Below are 15,949 nucleotides of genomic sequence, written 5' to 3' on the forward strand. Positions count from 1 at the left end.
TACTCATGCTGCTATTCATGCTGGCAGATTTCTCTTGTCAAATACAATCCTCTGGCATTTTTGACAATGAACACCCGCAACGGGCGCTCTGAGATCTTTTCTAGCCGGCCAGATCAGCACGCAAGCCGCAGTCATTATGAAACCGCCTTCACGACATTACAAAACAATCAAACTCTAGCATACATTTTTATTGCTTTCATTTCAGTTCCTATTTTTCTCGGTTACCTCGGATTTGTTCCCGTATCGCTATTCTACCTCCCCTGGGATCTCCTCGTCTTTTTAACACCCTCTCGAATCGTTATCGCGTTAGACCCTCGCATATCTACTTCCGATCCCAACTCCCTAGCCTCGTCACCTTTGTCCTTCCAAGTCAAAAGTGACGCCATGAAACGGATTCTTGGCTTAGACAACAGCATCAACTTTCCCTTTTTCTCCCAGTCAAGATCACTCTCCATCTTCGGAAATGCACTCTTGGGCAACACCAAGGACGCCGCACCCCCGGGGCTCGGAAATTGGAACAACTCGTGTTTCCAGAACAGCATCATACAGGGACTGGCTTCTTTGAAATATCTCACTGAGTTTCTGGGACACAACGTGGACAACCTCTCGGGCAAGGCTTCTATCTCGACACACAAGGCACTACTAGACCTCATCGACCGTCTGAATAGCGCATCCGAAAGCGGAACCAAACTCTGGATCTCCGGGCCTCTGAAGTCTATGAGTAGCTGGCAACAGCAAGACGCGCAAGAGTATTTCTCCAAGTTGCTTGATCAGATTGACCATGAGGCTGAGCTGTGCTCACGTGGAGAGACTTTCAATATGGGATTGAAAATTGCAGGACCTGATGAGAACATATTTCGGGACAGTGACTGTGAAGACCCGGCGTCGCCTCAGGAACCCGAGTCCCTCCCATCGACGGATAAGCTTTATCTTGATAGGGATTCATCTTGCAATCCTCTTGAAGGCCTACTCGCTCAGCGGGTTGGCTGCATGGAATGTGGATGGACTGAAGGGCTCTCATTGATACCTTTCAATTGTCTCACTGTTCCTTTAGGTAGGAGATCTTCATACGACGTTCGCGAATGCTTGGACCAATATATGACGCTTGAGCCTATTGAAGGCGTGGAATGCGCAAAGTGCACACTGTTGCATCGACAGGAGCAGCTCCTTAACTTGATCAATGGATTCGAAGCCGATGAGAGTCCCTCAGACAGCTCCGACGAACCTCGACCGTTCGATGCTGTGAAGCTGTCAGCCTACTCGCGATTAGAGGCTGTGAAGACGGCTTTAGAGTGCAATGATTTCAGCGAAACCACATTGGCAAATAAATGTCACATCAACAAAAATAGCCGAGTTTCGACCACGAAATCTCGACAAGCCGTTATTGCGCGGGCTCCTCGCTGTCTTGCTATCCATATCAACCGAAGTGTCTTCGACGAGATGACTGGGATGTTGGAGAAAAACCTCGCGGCAGTTGCGTTTCCTCAAACGATTGATTTGAACAATTGGTGTCTTGGTACTCGATCTCTCAGCAAATCAGGCGACAATACTGAGCGATGGGAAACAAACCCGTCGCGGTCCATGCTTCCACAGCCTGGCGAATCAATTCAAGTCCCTAGCAGACATTATCAATTACGCGCAATCATCACCCATTACGGCCGACATGAGAATGGACACTATATCTGCTACCGCAAGTATCCCACATCTGAATTCACAGCTCCTGCACCGGACGAGATACTGCAAGCTGAGGGTGATAAAGACAAGCCCGAGCGTTGGTGGCGTCTCAGCGACGATGACGTGCAGATGGTTAGCGAGGGTCATGTGATGACTCAAGGAGGCGCATTCATGCTTTTCTATGAAGCCGTGGATGATTCTGTGTCGCCATGTTCAACTCCATGTGCAACTCGAGAACATGACCTCCACGAGGGGTATGCAGACTCTACTCAGTTCGGAGCTGTAGAACCAAAGAACATTTCCACTCCATCTAGTGTTACCGACTTTGAATCTGCTACTTCCCGTGAAACCAGTATCTCGTTGCCGATGGACGACCTCCTTCCTGTCGATCCGTCTCTGAAGACTTCGAGTATGGTTGACACTGATGCTGAACGGAATGGCGAACTGGACACAACCTCTACCAGCATTGCATGATCTACCACTTCTCCATAAGTTTTCCTACTTGATTTCTTTGCTCGCATATCCGTGCCGTGTGGCCGGCTACTGCATTATCATGATACCCGAACCCGCATTCCATTTCAGGCGTTTTTTTAAGCTCCACTGTGCTTGGGAGTATTTATGTAAATTAATGTAATATGAGTCCGATGCAAGAATTGACTTATTGAACCACACAATTGATTGGACTTGAGCTGCCGCCGCTCTTATGAGGGTGCTCAGACTCAGTCCGACCCGTCGCCCATACAAGCCAAGGGCGCTAGAGTATTTCTTCCTTGTCCAAACAGGGATTATGCTACGGAGTTTTCGTATACGATTGCCAGCTACGGAAAAGCCAGTCACCCGCGCCAATGGCCGCTCAAGCCCTGCGAAATGGCCCCCAATTTTGCAGCCATCTCTTTTCAACCAGGGCGCTGTTTGTCTGGGAAGATCGGCACCGGAATCAGACAAACTCGGGGGTTGAGCCTCACGTCCAAAATCTCCTGAGCTAATGTTATCATTCATTCTTGGACGGAGTAGCTTCCTCTATCTTGGCGGACTTAACACATAAGCTAGCTAGTCCTTGATGCATCCCGACTGAAACTCCATTCCCGTTATCGCACCCTCCCAAGCCTTCTAGGCCCTCGCATGACTGTCCACCATGTGGAATAGGGGCTCACTCGAGCGTGACACGGAATTAATGCCGATTGCCTACCGCCAAAGTGCAGATTTGCTGACCCAAAGGACATCAGAGCGCGAGTCTGAAAAATACTCGGAGAGAGAGACAGAAAGACTCTCCGGATACAATGAGTCCAAGCCCAAACATGGCTGGCTCTTTCAAGGCGGAGACCGGTTCCAAGGCTGGAGGTTCACTATCTGGCTAGCTTTTGTAGCCAGTCTGATCGTCTTCTTTTTCAACCTCGGTTTTATGCTCTATACTATCTCTCATCATCGAATGGATGACAAGAAGGGGATCTTGTACCAGGGTAATTGCGATAAAGTGCAGAATTTGGACATTGGCTTCCATTTGCTGATCAACATCTTGAGCACGACTCTGTTGTCTGCTAGCAACTTCGGAATGGTACTTGATGAGCATCCCCATATATGCTTTTTCGTCAACTAATAGCGATATCAGCAATGCCTCGTTGCACCGACAAGACGAAACATCGATCGAACTCACGGAAAAGGGAAATGGCTTGACATTGGAGTGCCCAGTATTCGCAATCTTTTCCGCGTATCTAAAGGACGATCGCTACTATGGATCTGCCTGGCATCCTCCTCCCTTCCTTTCCATCTCATGTAAGACAATCCCTCGTCTTATTAAACATCAACAACACCCCAGCTAAGCAAAGTAGAAAGGTATAACTCGACAATCTTCTCAACAACCTCCGTCACAGCCTACAACATCTTCCTAGGGCATGGCAATCTAGACAAAATACCGTCGCCAGACCTTGAAGTGCCACTCCACGACACGGACAAATGGTCCTCCTTCAACGGACTTTTGTCATCTGCAAAAAGCGGATCTCTGCAGCGTCTCGACCCACAGGAATGCGTGGACAACTATGCCCAAACCTTCCAAACAATATATGGGGATGTCCTTCTTGTCACCGAGCAAGTGCGAACAAACATTTCCTATGTTTACCTTACGACGCAGGGGGTACTAGTTCCTCGACTATACCTAGCTCTCACGCCTCCACAGGCAGATCCATATAAGTGGCTTTGCCCAAGCGATTGGAGCGGTGACTGCGAAGCGTATCTGCCGACCATTCAGGCTCAAATCAAGGAGGACAAATGGACCGTGGCAAGTACTATGTCGTCGGGTGGTGGGTGGAAGGTTGATTACTGTCTTGCCAAAAAGGCGAGACAATTTTGCAAATTGCAGTACTCTTTCCCATTGACCATGATCGTTATTGCATTCAATCTGGTCAAGTCCGCCATATTGTGTTATATGTGGTTTGGTATGAAAGAAGCCCCCATCCTGACCATCGGTGATGCCATTACCTCCTTCCTGCGTCGCCCCGATCCATATACGAAAGGTGGATGTCTCCTCAACAACCGAGAAGCAAAGGCCATTTTCCGGGTTTCACCAGCGTCAACTAGAAAGTATCCACTGCATGAACCGAGAAGATATTATAGGAAACGGAGACGTTGGGGTAGTGCCGTCTCCACCAGACGATGGATGTTCAGTATATTCTTGTAAGTTGTCCATCTACACCACCGTTCCCATGACGCCTGAGACTCTCAACTGATAGCTCTATAGAGGACTGCTGGCTGTCATTGCCTGTATCGCCCTTCTCGTATACGGCATCTCCCAAATAAGATCCAAGTCAACCGTCTGGCAAGCAACCCTAGGCGAAGTAAACCCAGGCACCCTCATAATTGGCAACGGCTGGCCCAGTACTCTAATACCAATCGTGATAATTGCTAACATTCCTCAACTCCTCTTCTCCATCCTCTATTTCGCCTTCAACGGCCTCCTCACCGCGATGAATATCGCCGCAGAATGGAGCGGTTACGCCGTCAACCGAAAAGGACTCCGAATCTCAGGTAGCCCGTCCCTCTCGCAACGCAGTAACTATTTTCTCTCATTGCCATATCGCTACGCAATCCCACTCATGGTCACCTCTGCTATTCTGCATTGGCTCATCTCGCAGAGTCTATTTGTTGTGGGAATTGAAGCATACAGTCCAACTTTGGAGAGAGACCAGAATCATGACATCCTCACATGTGCATACTCGCCTGTTGCAATTGTCAGTTCCATTGCGGTCGGGAGCTTTATGCTTCTCTGTGTCGTTGGGCAAAGTTTTAGGGTGTTTGAATCGGCCATGCCCGTTGTGGGAAGTTGCAGTTTTACCATTGCTGCGGCCTGTCACCCTACTTTTGATCCAAATCGTGAAGACAATGGGGAAGCCGACGAAAGGACGGAGTGGGAAAATGAAGACGAGGATATGGCTCTATTGCCCGTTCAATGGGGCTCAGTGCCGGTTGTGGGACCGGTGGGACATTGCAGTTTCACCTCCGGGGATGTGGAAGAGCCCTACGGGGGGCAGACATACCTGTAAATACCTGTAGAAGAGAGGTATATGTATAAGTACGCGTCTTTCAGGCAGACCACAACCAAGATAGAGTTGCTTTTATCTCTCTTTGTGACTGGCACCACATAGGTCTCTCGCCTGACTCGATATCACTGGGGAAAGTTACTATTTTGCCAAATCAACATCGTGCAGATGGACTGGTTGGCCTCACAAGTCACAATAATTAAGAATCGACTATTAGAGGATCTTGTTCCGAGTTTCCCTTGTGAATATCTCAATACATCTCCAATTCACATTCGTGCTCAATTCTACTATGATATCAAAGAGTGGCAAGGGGTGAGCCTTCAAGCGGAAAGTGAAAGGTCTCGAGTGCCAGGAGTTATCCGCTGCATATGTAGGTTTACTCGCCGTGGGTTGCTTTAGCACTATTTGATGATGCATTTTCTAGGGAAAACAGTCCCCCATTTAGACATGAGCACCTTGTGAAAGGCGACAGCATGGGTCCGGAATCACCAAAGTACCTTGGGGCCACCATAACATCAAAATACATGAAACCCCCTTGACCGCGAAAAGTGGTAATTGGGACTTTTTTGGCATTTTCAACGAGTTCTACTGTCAATCTAGCAGCTTTTACGCAATCCGAATCACCTGCTTTGTGACGTTGAAGATCGTTGGGTGACGCCCTGAGTCTGTATAGATCCTGAAGGTCCCCCGGGTCCTCACTTCCTATCTGATCGTCATAGGGTATGATATTGTCTCCAGTACTTGATAAAGCTGGTCATTCCTATTCTAATTCAGCAGAAATATTCTAAATCATCTTCGATAATGTCTACTAGCAAACCCTCACAACCACACGACATATTCCTCATCAATGAGCTACTTGAGAACATTCTTCTACATACAGAGATGAAAACCCTATTAACATCTGCTCAACGCGTATCTCGTGCTTGGAGCGCCATGATCAAAACATCAGTCAGACTTCAAGAGTCTCTTTTCTTTAAACCCTCCAAATTCGATATCGCGGATCCCTCACAGCGCCTGCGCAATCCCCTCCTAGAAGATATTCTCTGGGCTCAATTCTTCCTAAAACAACGGCAAACCTCAGAGTCAACCCTGGCTGCTGTAAGCAGATTTCCACTGCGGGAACCGGAGCGTCGCAAGCTTAAGGTCTACCTGCGAAAAGACGCCAGTTGGAAACGAATGCTGCTCCAACAACCACCAACATCATCAATCGGAGTTCTTGAGATCGTCAAAAGATCAGACTCAGAATTCACCAAATTGTGTGCCAAGCCAAACGGATTCCTACTGATGGGCGACATCTTGACCCTCCTCGAAGGAGGCAGTACGCTAGTTCCAACCCGCAACAAATGGATACTTTGGAGTGGGCGATCCCGTATCAGAATGCCCTTGAACTTCGAATGTTGGACACCCAAATGGGTATATGAACCTTGTACCCTGGAGCCAGTCCAGGAATGGATTCCCGATAATATCGATTGGGATAGTCTCCGGCTGGAGGTGGGATCAATGTACTTGAATGATTTTGATTGTGGCGTGATGATTGTATCTGAGCGGAGGCAGATGCTGTTCCAGGGCGGGGATCGAGTTCACAGGAAGAGCAAACTTGATTGCCGGCTAGAAAAGATTTTCGGAGAATGTCAGGTGGAGGTCGGAAGGAAGCATATCAATCACCCTTGGATTCCTATCAAAGGTGTAGGTGCCGATCGGCGATGGGTGCTTAGGCCGTGCTCTGCTACACCTCTGGTTCCCACGCTGAGTGCGTCGTCTGAAGCTTCGGATTCGTCTTCTATCTCTTCATTCTCTTTGTCTCTGTAGGGACACAATCAAAGGCTCTACGGGAATTAGCGAGTACTTTAACTCTGCTGGATATAATTTGAACAAGGTGTCTCAATCAATGCATTGACTTCAACATCAGAAGAAAACAAAGTCGAGCTTGATCAGGCCCATGTCTGATTGTATCTTTTTTTTGCGGTTGAGGGCAGCGAGAAAAGAAAGGATTGAAAGGGGAAGTGGTTTAAGTGCTCCTTCGATACGGTGAGGTCAACTTTACACCTGAATATTGGAGGGATATCTACGAATTGTAGCTTCATTTGGAGACCAATCTCAAGCGTCTTCTCTTGGGTCTTTGGCATGAAAGGACAGGTTGATGCAGTAAGCAAGAAATGGGGCCCGGGGGTCATCATATACTCCGTAGCTTGATTTGAGATACCAACTTCCTGCTTATAAGACCAAATTCTAGAAAACAACCAAGCACTTTACCTACCCAACCGATGTAAGGAGTGACAAAATCGAGCAAACGAAGACACATCCATACAGCAGTGAGAATTTGCTGGTGGTTGACCTGACCCGGCGCCAACTACTAACTTACTTTAGCCTAAATTAAAGCCCTGGGAAACGGGATGTTGTCCTTCTCCGATTGCTACAAAGGAAACATGGATCATGAAATATATGATATGGTTCTAGTGCAGTTTGGTTGACAGGGTGTATGCAACTGAATTGAATGGGCTACCATTTCGATATATATATCTGAAAGGGGTTTGAATATGGGCCATACTGCCAAATCACCTAAGCACTCTTTATCAGACTACGTATAACTAATTGGAAATTTCTTTCTTAATTTCTACGTCGCAATTGAATGTTGTTCTTGAGTAATTTTGCCCTTCGATATAGGCGTCTTAGGCTACTGATTTATCCGTTTCCCCGTATGGCCGTTCACCGTATGGGGTACGGAGTACGGAGTCGCTGAGCTTGGCTTAAGATAAACGTCTGCCCCGCTTCTATTCAGGAGAGTGCTAAGGATTGCTAGCTTTGTCGACACAAGATACGGAGTAAGGCACGGAGCCCGATACGAAGGCCTTTGAGATGGTCAAACAATCTCGCAAAGCCCAACAGCCCCAACAGGAGTCCACCTCGTATCGCAAACATCTACAGCCCAAATCCAGGTACATAGTTCAAAGAACCGAATAGGAAAGAAACACAATTCACCGCCAGTCTATCTATCCCGTGCATCGGGGATAACCAGGCAACGAACCCATGTCACTTTAGCGCGACCAGGATGATCACCACGGGATACCACTATCAACGACCCAGTTCGGATATGGTCCATCCTCGGGCATACGATGTTGCCAGCCTGTACAACCAGCACGTTGCTTTTTGCACATCAATTTCCACCGTAGCATCTAGACGCGCAGAGCGCGGATGTCAGTACCCAGCGCAGATTGAAACGATGCGCCCGAAGCATTCGTGCTCGGGATTGTACAGGAACAACGGCTTGACAGAACAAAGCAATTGCTGTATAGACCAAAGTAGGCAAGTCGAAGAAATCCTGTGAGAACGCCACCGCTATAATGAGCCGGGTTCACAGCCTACGGCAGTTCCCCATCGGCTTTGCACATGTGCGGGTACATTGCGGTGTGTCGAAACGTGAAAAAGACCAGTGAAACGACTCCGTCTCATGGTGAGCATTCATGAAACGGAGATTACCCTCTCCTGATTTGGCTGATGTTCCCCCGTGGGAATTTCCTAAAACGTATCACCCCCACGGAAGAGCGACCGTGGCGATCGCATATTACCCGATCGCAAATATCGGTCAAGTCTACAAGCCATGAGTCGGTACAATATAAGTTCTGACTCAGATAAGATGATTTGATTGGAGTCAGCAGAAGAGATGAAGGCTGTTATTTGTATCCAATGACGATGGCTGCTGTGGCGGTCTCAGAGATGGGGTGTCTGATCTCACATCTATCACACAGTTGGCGTTGGTCTAGACGATGAGCTTACGACGGTGCTATCCGTGCAAATCTAGCCCATGTGAGCCCAGTCCCTATGAATCAGGGGGCGTTTAATTGTCTGGATGAAAGTTGACACTCACGCCTCATGAACACGTCTTGGGTACACCGTCTACCCGCCACTGTCATCACATCCTTGTCGATCGATGCAGCCGAGACCGCGGATGGTGTCCCGGCAGGATGTTGGGTTACTCACCCTGCAAGACTCGTACAGGACCATCTCACATTCTTCAAAATCTCCGCTCACGGAATGTGGGTCGAATCCCCATGGGGTGGATATGTATTTCCATAGTTCAACATCTTATCTCTTATGTATACCCGCGTCCAGGATGAGCTGCATCTCGAGAATTCGTGCAGGGGCAAAATCAAAAGTACCAGAAAATGGAATTGATGGCAGAGTCGGTGTAGGTATTTGAAACTCGATTCTATCATATTCATCTCCCCTTCATTCACAGAAGCCTAGATTAGACCTTCTGAGTTGATATAATCCGGAGATTGCAATATGTCGTACCGTGTCGACAGTGTAAATTCAGAACCTCTTTTCTTCAGTATCCATTCAAGAGCAGACCGAACTGTGACAAATTTAGTCCAGAGATCTTGCATAGAAACTGCAGATGAGATGCATGATATCAGCTGCAGGGAAACCCGGGAAAGGCTGGAAGGGGCCGGTGTGGATCCGAGCTCCAACGCACTTTTGAACAAAGGGGCCAGAGCCACTCGATTCAATATGTACAGTATTGTAGAGCTTCAACCCTGCATGAGATCCCACAAGAACTAATATATACATGCAGGCCTACATTGTATTAGGTCTTTGACCTCAAGATTCGCACTGCATGGAGGGATGAACCGAGGTAAAGCCGGTAGACTACATCCTCGCTCTCGCTCGATGAAACAGAACATCTCTGTGTCCGATCTACTCCGTGTTCATCGGGAGATTCACATGCTTCCGTTGATTCGAATCCATATACATGTGTTAGTAGCTTCAGCACCCCAGTCCTCCGGCGCGGAACCGTCTGTCCCCACCATGGAACCCAGGGGTCAGGTAACAGGGCATGCATTGGAGATCAATCGAAGCACTAAGAGCCTGGAAAGGGGCAAAGATCTAAAAGTATCGCGCGATATCGATAATGAACCGCGGGCCCCATCCAGCTTCCCACAAGCCTAAACTATTTTGAAATGACTTCATGGTGGAGTACGGAGTAGCCGGGAGACGAAAAGCGTTATACGGAGCTGTCACGTCGATCTGAATTTGATTACCTAGGTCATCAAACCCCCCCGCTTCACCCCTTTCTGTGGATTTGCTCAACTTCCCCGGGCCGGGACGCAGCATCAATTATGGTGTCAGAGGCGTGGGGGGATTTGTATTTCACATTCCGTAGGCGCTATCGGGGAATTTGATATGTACATTTGTCAAAGTACGGGGTATCCTGTGGCGGTCAATCCAGTATAGATCAAAAGTCCCTTTGGATATGACGAGTATGACGGAAACGACGATCAAGCGCCCGAACGGGAGAATGGAAATTGGTCGGGACATCCGTGATAGATTGATCCACTTGGACCGGGGAAGAATGTGACAGTCTTCCCCGTAGGTACTATACTTGCATTAAGCAAGTCATCTGGTACATCAGAAAAGATCATAAAGACATGACAGATTGACGGAAAGGGGCCTGGCGTTCCGGACAGATCTCGAAAATTAGTACAGTTGACAGATGGGAAATGTCTTTGATTTAAGTGGCCTAGACTGGGATCTAGACTCAAAAATCAATTAATCCCATTTTCAAATCACGAGAGTCCACTAGAGCCTCGGTGTGACTGTGGGGGGGCCTGTGATTTGTGCGAAAATTAGACGGACTTTTCTCGGGAGGATTTCAATACTTTCATATATACCCAGAAGTATGTATCAGGAAGTCCGTACGGAGGACCGGGGAGGAACGGTAGTATCTGGCGGCAGATTCCAAAATGCCGAGGAACTGCATTTACCCGCTTGAGAGCAATCAGGCGGGACAAGCTCCGAGGCGGCGGAAGACGTTAGTTTCGAATCCTTTGGCCCTTCTCTTCTTAGCTTGGGAACTAAAAGCTTCTAGACTGGAAAATCGAAGTCCGGACTTTCGACTTGGGCCGAGGTGGAGACACGGGGAAATTTCCTTCCTGTTGTACGGAGTAGTTTAAAAGAGAAAGGATAGGTCGTTCTCCCGTGGGGGTTTTTCTTTTCAACTGAACACAAATACTTTCGGTGTTGACGTGTTAAATCTCCGGTGACCGCCAGACGCCAACAAACTTGATTCCTCTCAACCGTTCAGGCACTCAACGATTTTGTTTGGGTGCATCGATTAGGGCTGCAAATTCAAGTTAGGCCTGCACCATCCGTGACACTTGTTACTTTTCTCGAACGAAGCGGTGAATCCGAGGCATGATCATTGGAGAATTACTATCGGAACTGGACTTTACGCCAAACAATCCGATTTTGAGATCAGACCAGATTTTCTCTCAGATTGGGGCAGCCCTGTCGCAAGGGGTGCAAATCTACGGAGTAGCATTTGATGAGATCAGATTCCCTTTGGTATATGTACAACACAAATATCACAGAGGAAAGCGCTAAACCCGGGGATCCGATATTTTCCCCGTGTGTTAGAAATCTGGAAAAAAGAAACCAAAAATCAGAAATAGGAAATTCCATTTTTGGATTTTTTCTTTTTTTTTTTTTTTCGATTGGGTCGATCAGTTCCAAGGTTCTTTCCTTGAGATCGACAGCCCTTTGTTTGCCGGAACCCCCTTCCAAGGTTCCGCCTGATTGTTCTGTTTTCTTTTGATTTCTTTTATTCATTTATCCTTTTTATTATTTTCTTTTTCCTATTTTGGGGTTTCTTTTATTTCCTTTTCCCTTTCGGGATATATTTGATTTTCGAGACTGCAAGGGTGTCGAGAGGTCTAGAAGTCTTTCCCCGGCTTTGATCGTTGATATCTATCTGTGCTCTTTTTATTGATAAACACCCTCCCTCGACTCTTCATCACTTCACCATTTTTTTCCACCTTCCACATTGTCGACTTTTTCACCTACTGGGCCCTGGTACTTCCAACCCTCAACATCGACTCAAACATATCCGCTACAATGATTCCTATTCAGTCCCGTCTACAGGAGATGTCGCTCCCCAAGGCGGCAGCTCCTATCGCCAGCACAGATCCAGCACAACCTACATTTGCCTGGAGTGGCAGCGCCTCTTCTTCCATGTCAAGCCCCTTCGCCCCTCCACCAACTCCCAGCGACTCCCTCCTCGACATCAACCCCCGCAAGTCCTCTTTCTCAAGTGAAATGGGTGCAGCCTATGCCTTCCCCTCCTGGCCCAACCGTCCCTCTCTTTCAAGCCACGACTCTACAGATTCATGTGCCAGTGCTTTCCTCTCTGATGACGACCTCCTATGGATGCCAGAGAACTCCGGCGCTGAGAAAGAAGTGGAGGAAGCCATTAACCAAGACGCCGATGCCATCTGCTCAGTGACCATGGAACAGCAACTTCAACGCATGCGCATCATCGCCGAAGAACAAGATCGGGCCAATTTCCTCGCCAAGGTTGAAGCCCACGCCCGAGCAACCCAAGCCCTCCGTTCAGCCAAGCAGACGATTGTGACAGAGCGAGAGACATCGAAGCGCAAGAAGCGCCGTGTCGTTCCTACTCCCAAACGACGTGCTCACTCGGCATCCAAGGTGCACAGTCAATAAGCTCGCCGGTGATGCCCGGTACAGCGCAGGCGCTCCCCGAAAAACGCCACCTTCTCTTCGCCATCATGTCATTATCTCACCTTATCTTTTAATTTCACCCCCGCATCTTCCCGGTGTGCAGAGGCCCACAGCGGTGCCCAATCCCTTGGGGGTTGACCCTTTTTCTCATCAACCGTGATACCCGCGAGATCATCTACACTGGGGGTCACCCCCGAGCACAGCATGCCACAGATCTAGGCTCTACCCACATTTGGTGGGCCTCTCGGGCCGACATTGCCCGGTTCCATGGGATGCCCCCGCGGCTTACCTAATAATATCTCGCTGTCGGCGCTTCTCGAAATCCCACTGTTACCTTTCACCTCCCGTCACCTCAATCCTTCACACACACCGCTGGTTCATCTGGCTCTCTGACTCATTTTCCAAACACATCGATTTCTTTTTCTTTTTCTTTTTCGTGTTTTTGTTTTCCCTTTCAGCGAATCCGTTATTTCCCCCATCCCACAGGGATCACGTTCTTACATGGAGTTGCAGCGCCCTGATTCAGTCATCATTTGACATTTGTTTTTTGCCTACCATCAGGCTTGCATCCATGGGGACCCGGTGTTTTTTTTTTCATGCCTTACAGTTTTTCCAGCGTCTTTGTTCTGATACCCCCCCGTCTTGTATACCCCCATCATTTGTTTTCTTTATCTTTGACGCTTTGTGACTTTGTGCAATTTCCAAACAGCCCTCCAGTTCTCTGATCTGTGAACTGTTGGCATATTGCCACCCCGTGCCCATATCGCATCTGTCAATAGCTGTTCGTACATTAGCTAGCCTGAACTAAGCACATTGACCATATCCTGAAACAAGTATATCCTGCCAAATCATGAAACCCAATTTAGAATAAACTGAAAATAGTAATCCGATCTAAGATGCCTGAATACAACTATACATCTCATTTCCTACACTTCCCCAGCCAAGTACCTGCCACGTTGCTATAGATGTAACATATTGTCTGAAAACCACATCCTGAAAATAGAATATTCACAGCCGATCGTCAGCCTTGCCCGCCTCGTGTTCCCCGCTTGAGTAACCGCCTCATCCTCGTCCGCGTAGACCCCGTAACCCCGAAACAGTGAGGCTGTAAGTGCTTATTGCTGTATATGTATGACACGCGGCCCTCTTGTCGCTGAAATGCAACAGTAAGACCGGGGAAGCCGCATCTTAGTAATCGGGAATGAGGCGATATCACCGAAGCTCCTGGAATGTGTGTATATGTACACTCTTACTATTTTATCAGAGCGCATCGGAGCATATCGTGAAGTTACGGTTGGGGTTGTTGGGCTGAGTTGGTCAGATTTGGCATATCCCCACGTCGCCTGACTCCAATATACGGATCCTGTTGGCTTCTTCCGGGATGGACTAGTCGGCTGCGATTAATGAGGAATGTATACTCGGCGTTGGCCCTAAGAAAGGAGGCTTAAATGATGCTGGTATAGTACATGTCAGGCTGTTGGATGTTAGCCGCCTTGTTCCTTGTCTATCACAAGGACAAGCTCTATAGTATCATTGGTGTTTTCGAGAACCCTGTCACCCGTTAAAGTTACCTCGCTATTACTGTTACTATCTCTTTCCGTCATCGTTGGTAGTTCTTTTCTTCTTCATTTACGCTATTCGTCGTGGGTGTGTTGCACCGATCCAACGCAAACGGGCGAAAGGGCAAAAGGGCACAGTCGCTATATCAAGCGGCCCGCGCATCACATTTCATGGATTTGGTCGGGCACATGCTTCAACTTTACCAAGTTGGTTATTGTCAACTGGAAAGAATTTCGATTTCACATTCCAGGCATATGACACACCTGCCTATCGGGGACACTCCCGTCTGGAACAATATCATATGATAATGATTCGTGTAGGGTTGATTCCCAGTATCAAACTATACCGGCTTGATGATGTCATTTCAAAAGATGGAATGTAGGATATGCTGAGATCCGAGGGATACGTTGAGCTTGGGACCCCCCATGACGGAGGATGAGGCGAGGGCAACATGTATAATCAAGAATACGTGGAGGCTGCGTCGGTGTGCACGCATCCCTCCATTATGAGATCAGGATTTCCTGATTTGGTAAGTCGTAGCATGATTTCAAATCAATATAGCATGGATGAACTTTGCATTTCTGGGTTGACCAAACTCCAAATATACGCCCCAAGCTGGTCTGAGCTGGCCAATGGAAAAGGGTGTTTCAGCGAAGGCAAGTAGCCAGTACTTCTCGGCACAAGCGGCAGTCTCCAAGATCACTTCAGGTTGTTGCGGCGGAAGGGAATCACCGTGACGCTGAAGGAACCTCGAGCCGATATTTCTTCGTTCCGAACAGAATGTACCTCGGATGCAGCGGGCCAGCGGAAAGCTACTCAAAAGACTTATGCCGCTTGGCTACTGGCAAAGAGGAGTTTGGGGATATAATCGGTGGCCTCGGGAAGCAGAGAAGATGATACAAACAAGGAAATAGTTGATGAGGTGATAATAATATAACGAAGCTTCTAGATACTGATTGCTATTGTGGATGGGGTCTAGTTCCTGGCGTTGCGAGATCAGTACGACCACTTAGAAACATTGCGATCATTTCCAGAATATGACCCGCTCTTTGAGTCTGATAATTGCACTTTTACATCAACGTCTCTTGCAATGCGATCCATCTCGCTGATATTTTGAGATCCACATTGCACTCCTACCAAATTCTTCCCAGGTTCATGGTAGAGAAGGGAGGATGGAGGTGTTCCAGCGACCAGGCCTTTTGTGCTTATTGACTAGACTCGTTCAAACCAGAAGAATGGCCCTGGACAGGAGTATTGTAGCTGGGAGCGTCAACCAGGGCCAATTACCATGACATAAGACTCTTTAAGTGGATATAAATCCAGTTGCCATTTCATCGGCGCTGTTCTGAGCAAGTTGCGGCAGCTAAGTCGTCCAGCTCTGGGGCATTTCATCCATACCAGACCCTATACCTTTGCCGCTTCTTGCAGGATATTTTATTCTGTCACCTCCTCGCACAATCTGATTTATGCTAGACTGGCGAAGGAAATGCCATGTTTTGACGATCAGCACTATCAGACGTCTGACTATCTGTCATCACTGTCAAGTCAACCCCAAGCATGCTTGTTGGTAGACCACGGCTGACCATTGCGAAAGCTGGACTGGATCATCCTGATACGGTAAGTATGGCCAACCTTGCCTTTACCTGGGAGTCTGTGAGTCGAAT

The 15,949-nt window shown here is 48.0% G+C and overlaps 4 protein-coding genes across 4 annotated transcripts; all 4 read left to right on the forward strand.

Moving 5' to 3' along the window:
• Positions 1 to 66: 66 nt before the first annotated feature.
• Positions 67 to 2,148, forward strand: N7500_000901 (ubiquitin-specific protease UBP1; the record flags this gene model as incomplete). Its single annotated transcript, XM_056672047.1, has 1 exon — positions 67 to 2,148. The coding sequence occupies one exon, from the start codon at positions 67 to 69 to the stop codon at positions 2,146 to 2,148; it is 2,082 nt and encodes a 693-aa protein (XP_056537620.1).
• A 661-nt stretch (positions 2,149 to 2,809) lies between these two features.
• Positions 2,810 to 5,210, forward strand: N7500_000902 (uncharacterized protein; the record flags this gene model as incomplete). The annotated part of the gene is made up of 4 exons (XM_056672048.1): positions 2,810 to 3,229; positions 3,284 to 3,447; positions 3,508 to 4,344; positions 4,409 to 5,210. The coding sequence occupies 4 exons, from the start codon at positions 2,810 to 2,812 to the stop codon at positions 5,208 to 5,210; spliced, it is 2,223 nt and encodes a 740-aa protein (XP_056537621.1).
• Positions 5,211 to 6,008: 798 nt separating this feature from the next.
• N7500_000903 (uncharacterized protein) lies at positions 6,009 to 7,016 on the forward strand (the record flags this gene model as incomplete). Its single annotated transcript, XM_056672049.1, has 1 exon — positions 6,009 to 7,016. One exon carries the CDS (start codon positions 6,009 to 6,011, stop codon positions 7,014 to 7,016), a length of 1,008 nt encoding a protein of 335 aa, XP_056537622.1.
• A 5,082-nt stretch (positions 7,017 to 12,098) lies between these two features.
• Positions 12,099 to 12,707, forward strand: N7500_000904 (uncharacterized protein; the record flags this gene model as incomplete). The annotated part of the gene is made up of 1 exon (XM_056672050.1): positions 12,099 to 12,707. The coding sequence occupies one exon, from the start codon at positions 12,099 to 12,101 to the stop codon at positions 12,705 to 12,707; it is 609 nt and encodes a 202-aa protein (XP_056537623.1).
• Positions 12,708 to 15,949: the final 3,242 nt, after the last annotated feature.

The sequence above is a fragment of the Penicillium coprophilum genome, assembly GCF_028826855.1.
Source record: "Penicillium coprophilum strain IBT 35676 chromosome Unknown utg000001l_segment0_segment0, whole genome shotgun sequence".
Taxonomy (NCBI): Eukaryota; Fungi; Ascomycota; class Eurotiomycetes; order Eurotiales; family Aspergillaceae; genus Penicillium; species Penicillium coprophilum.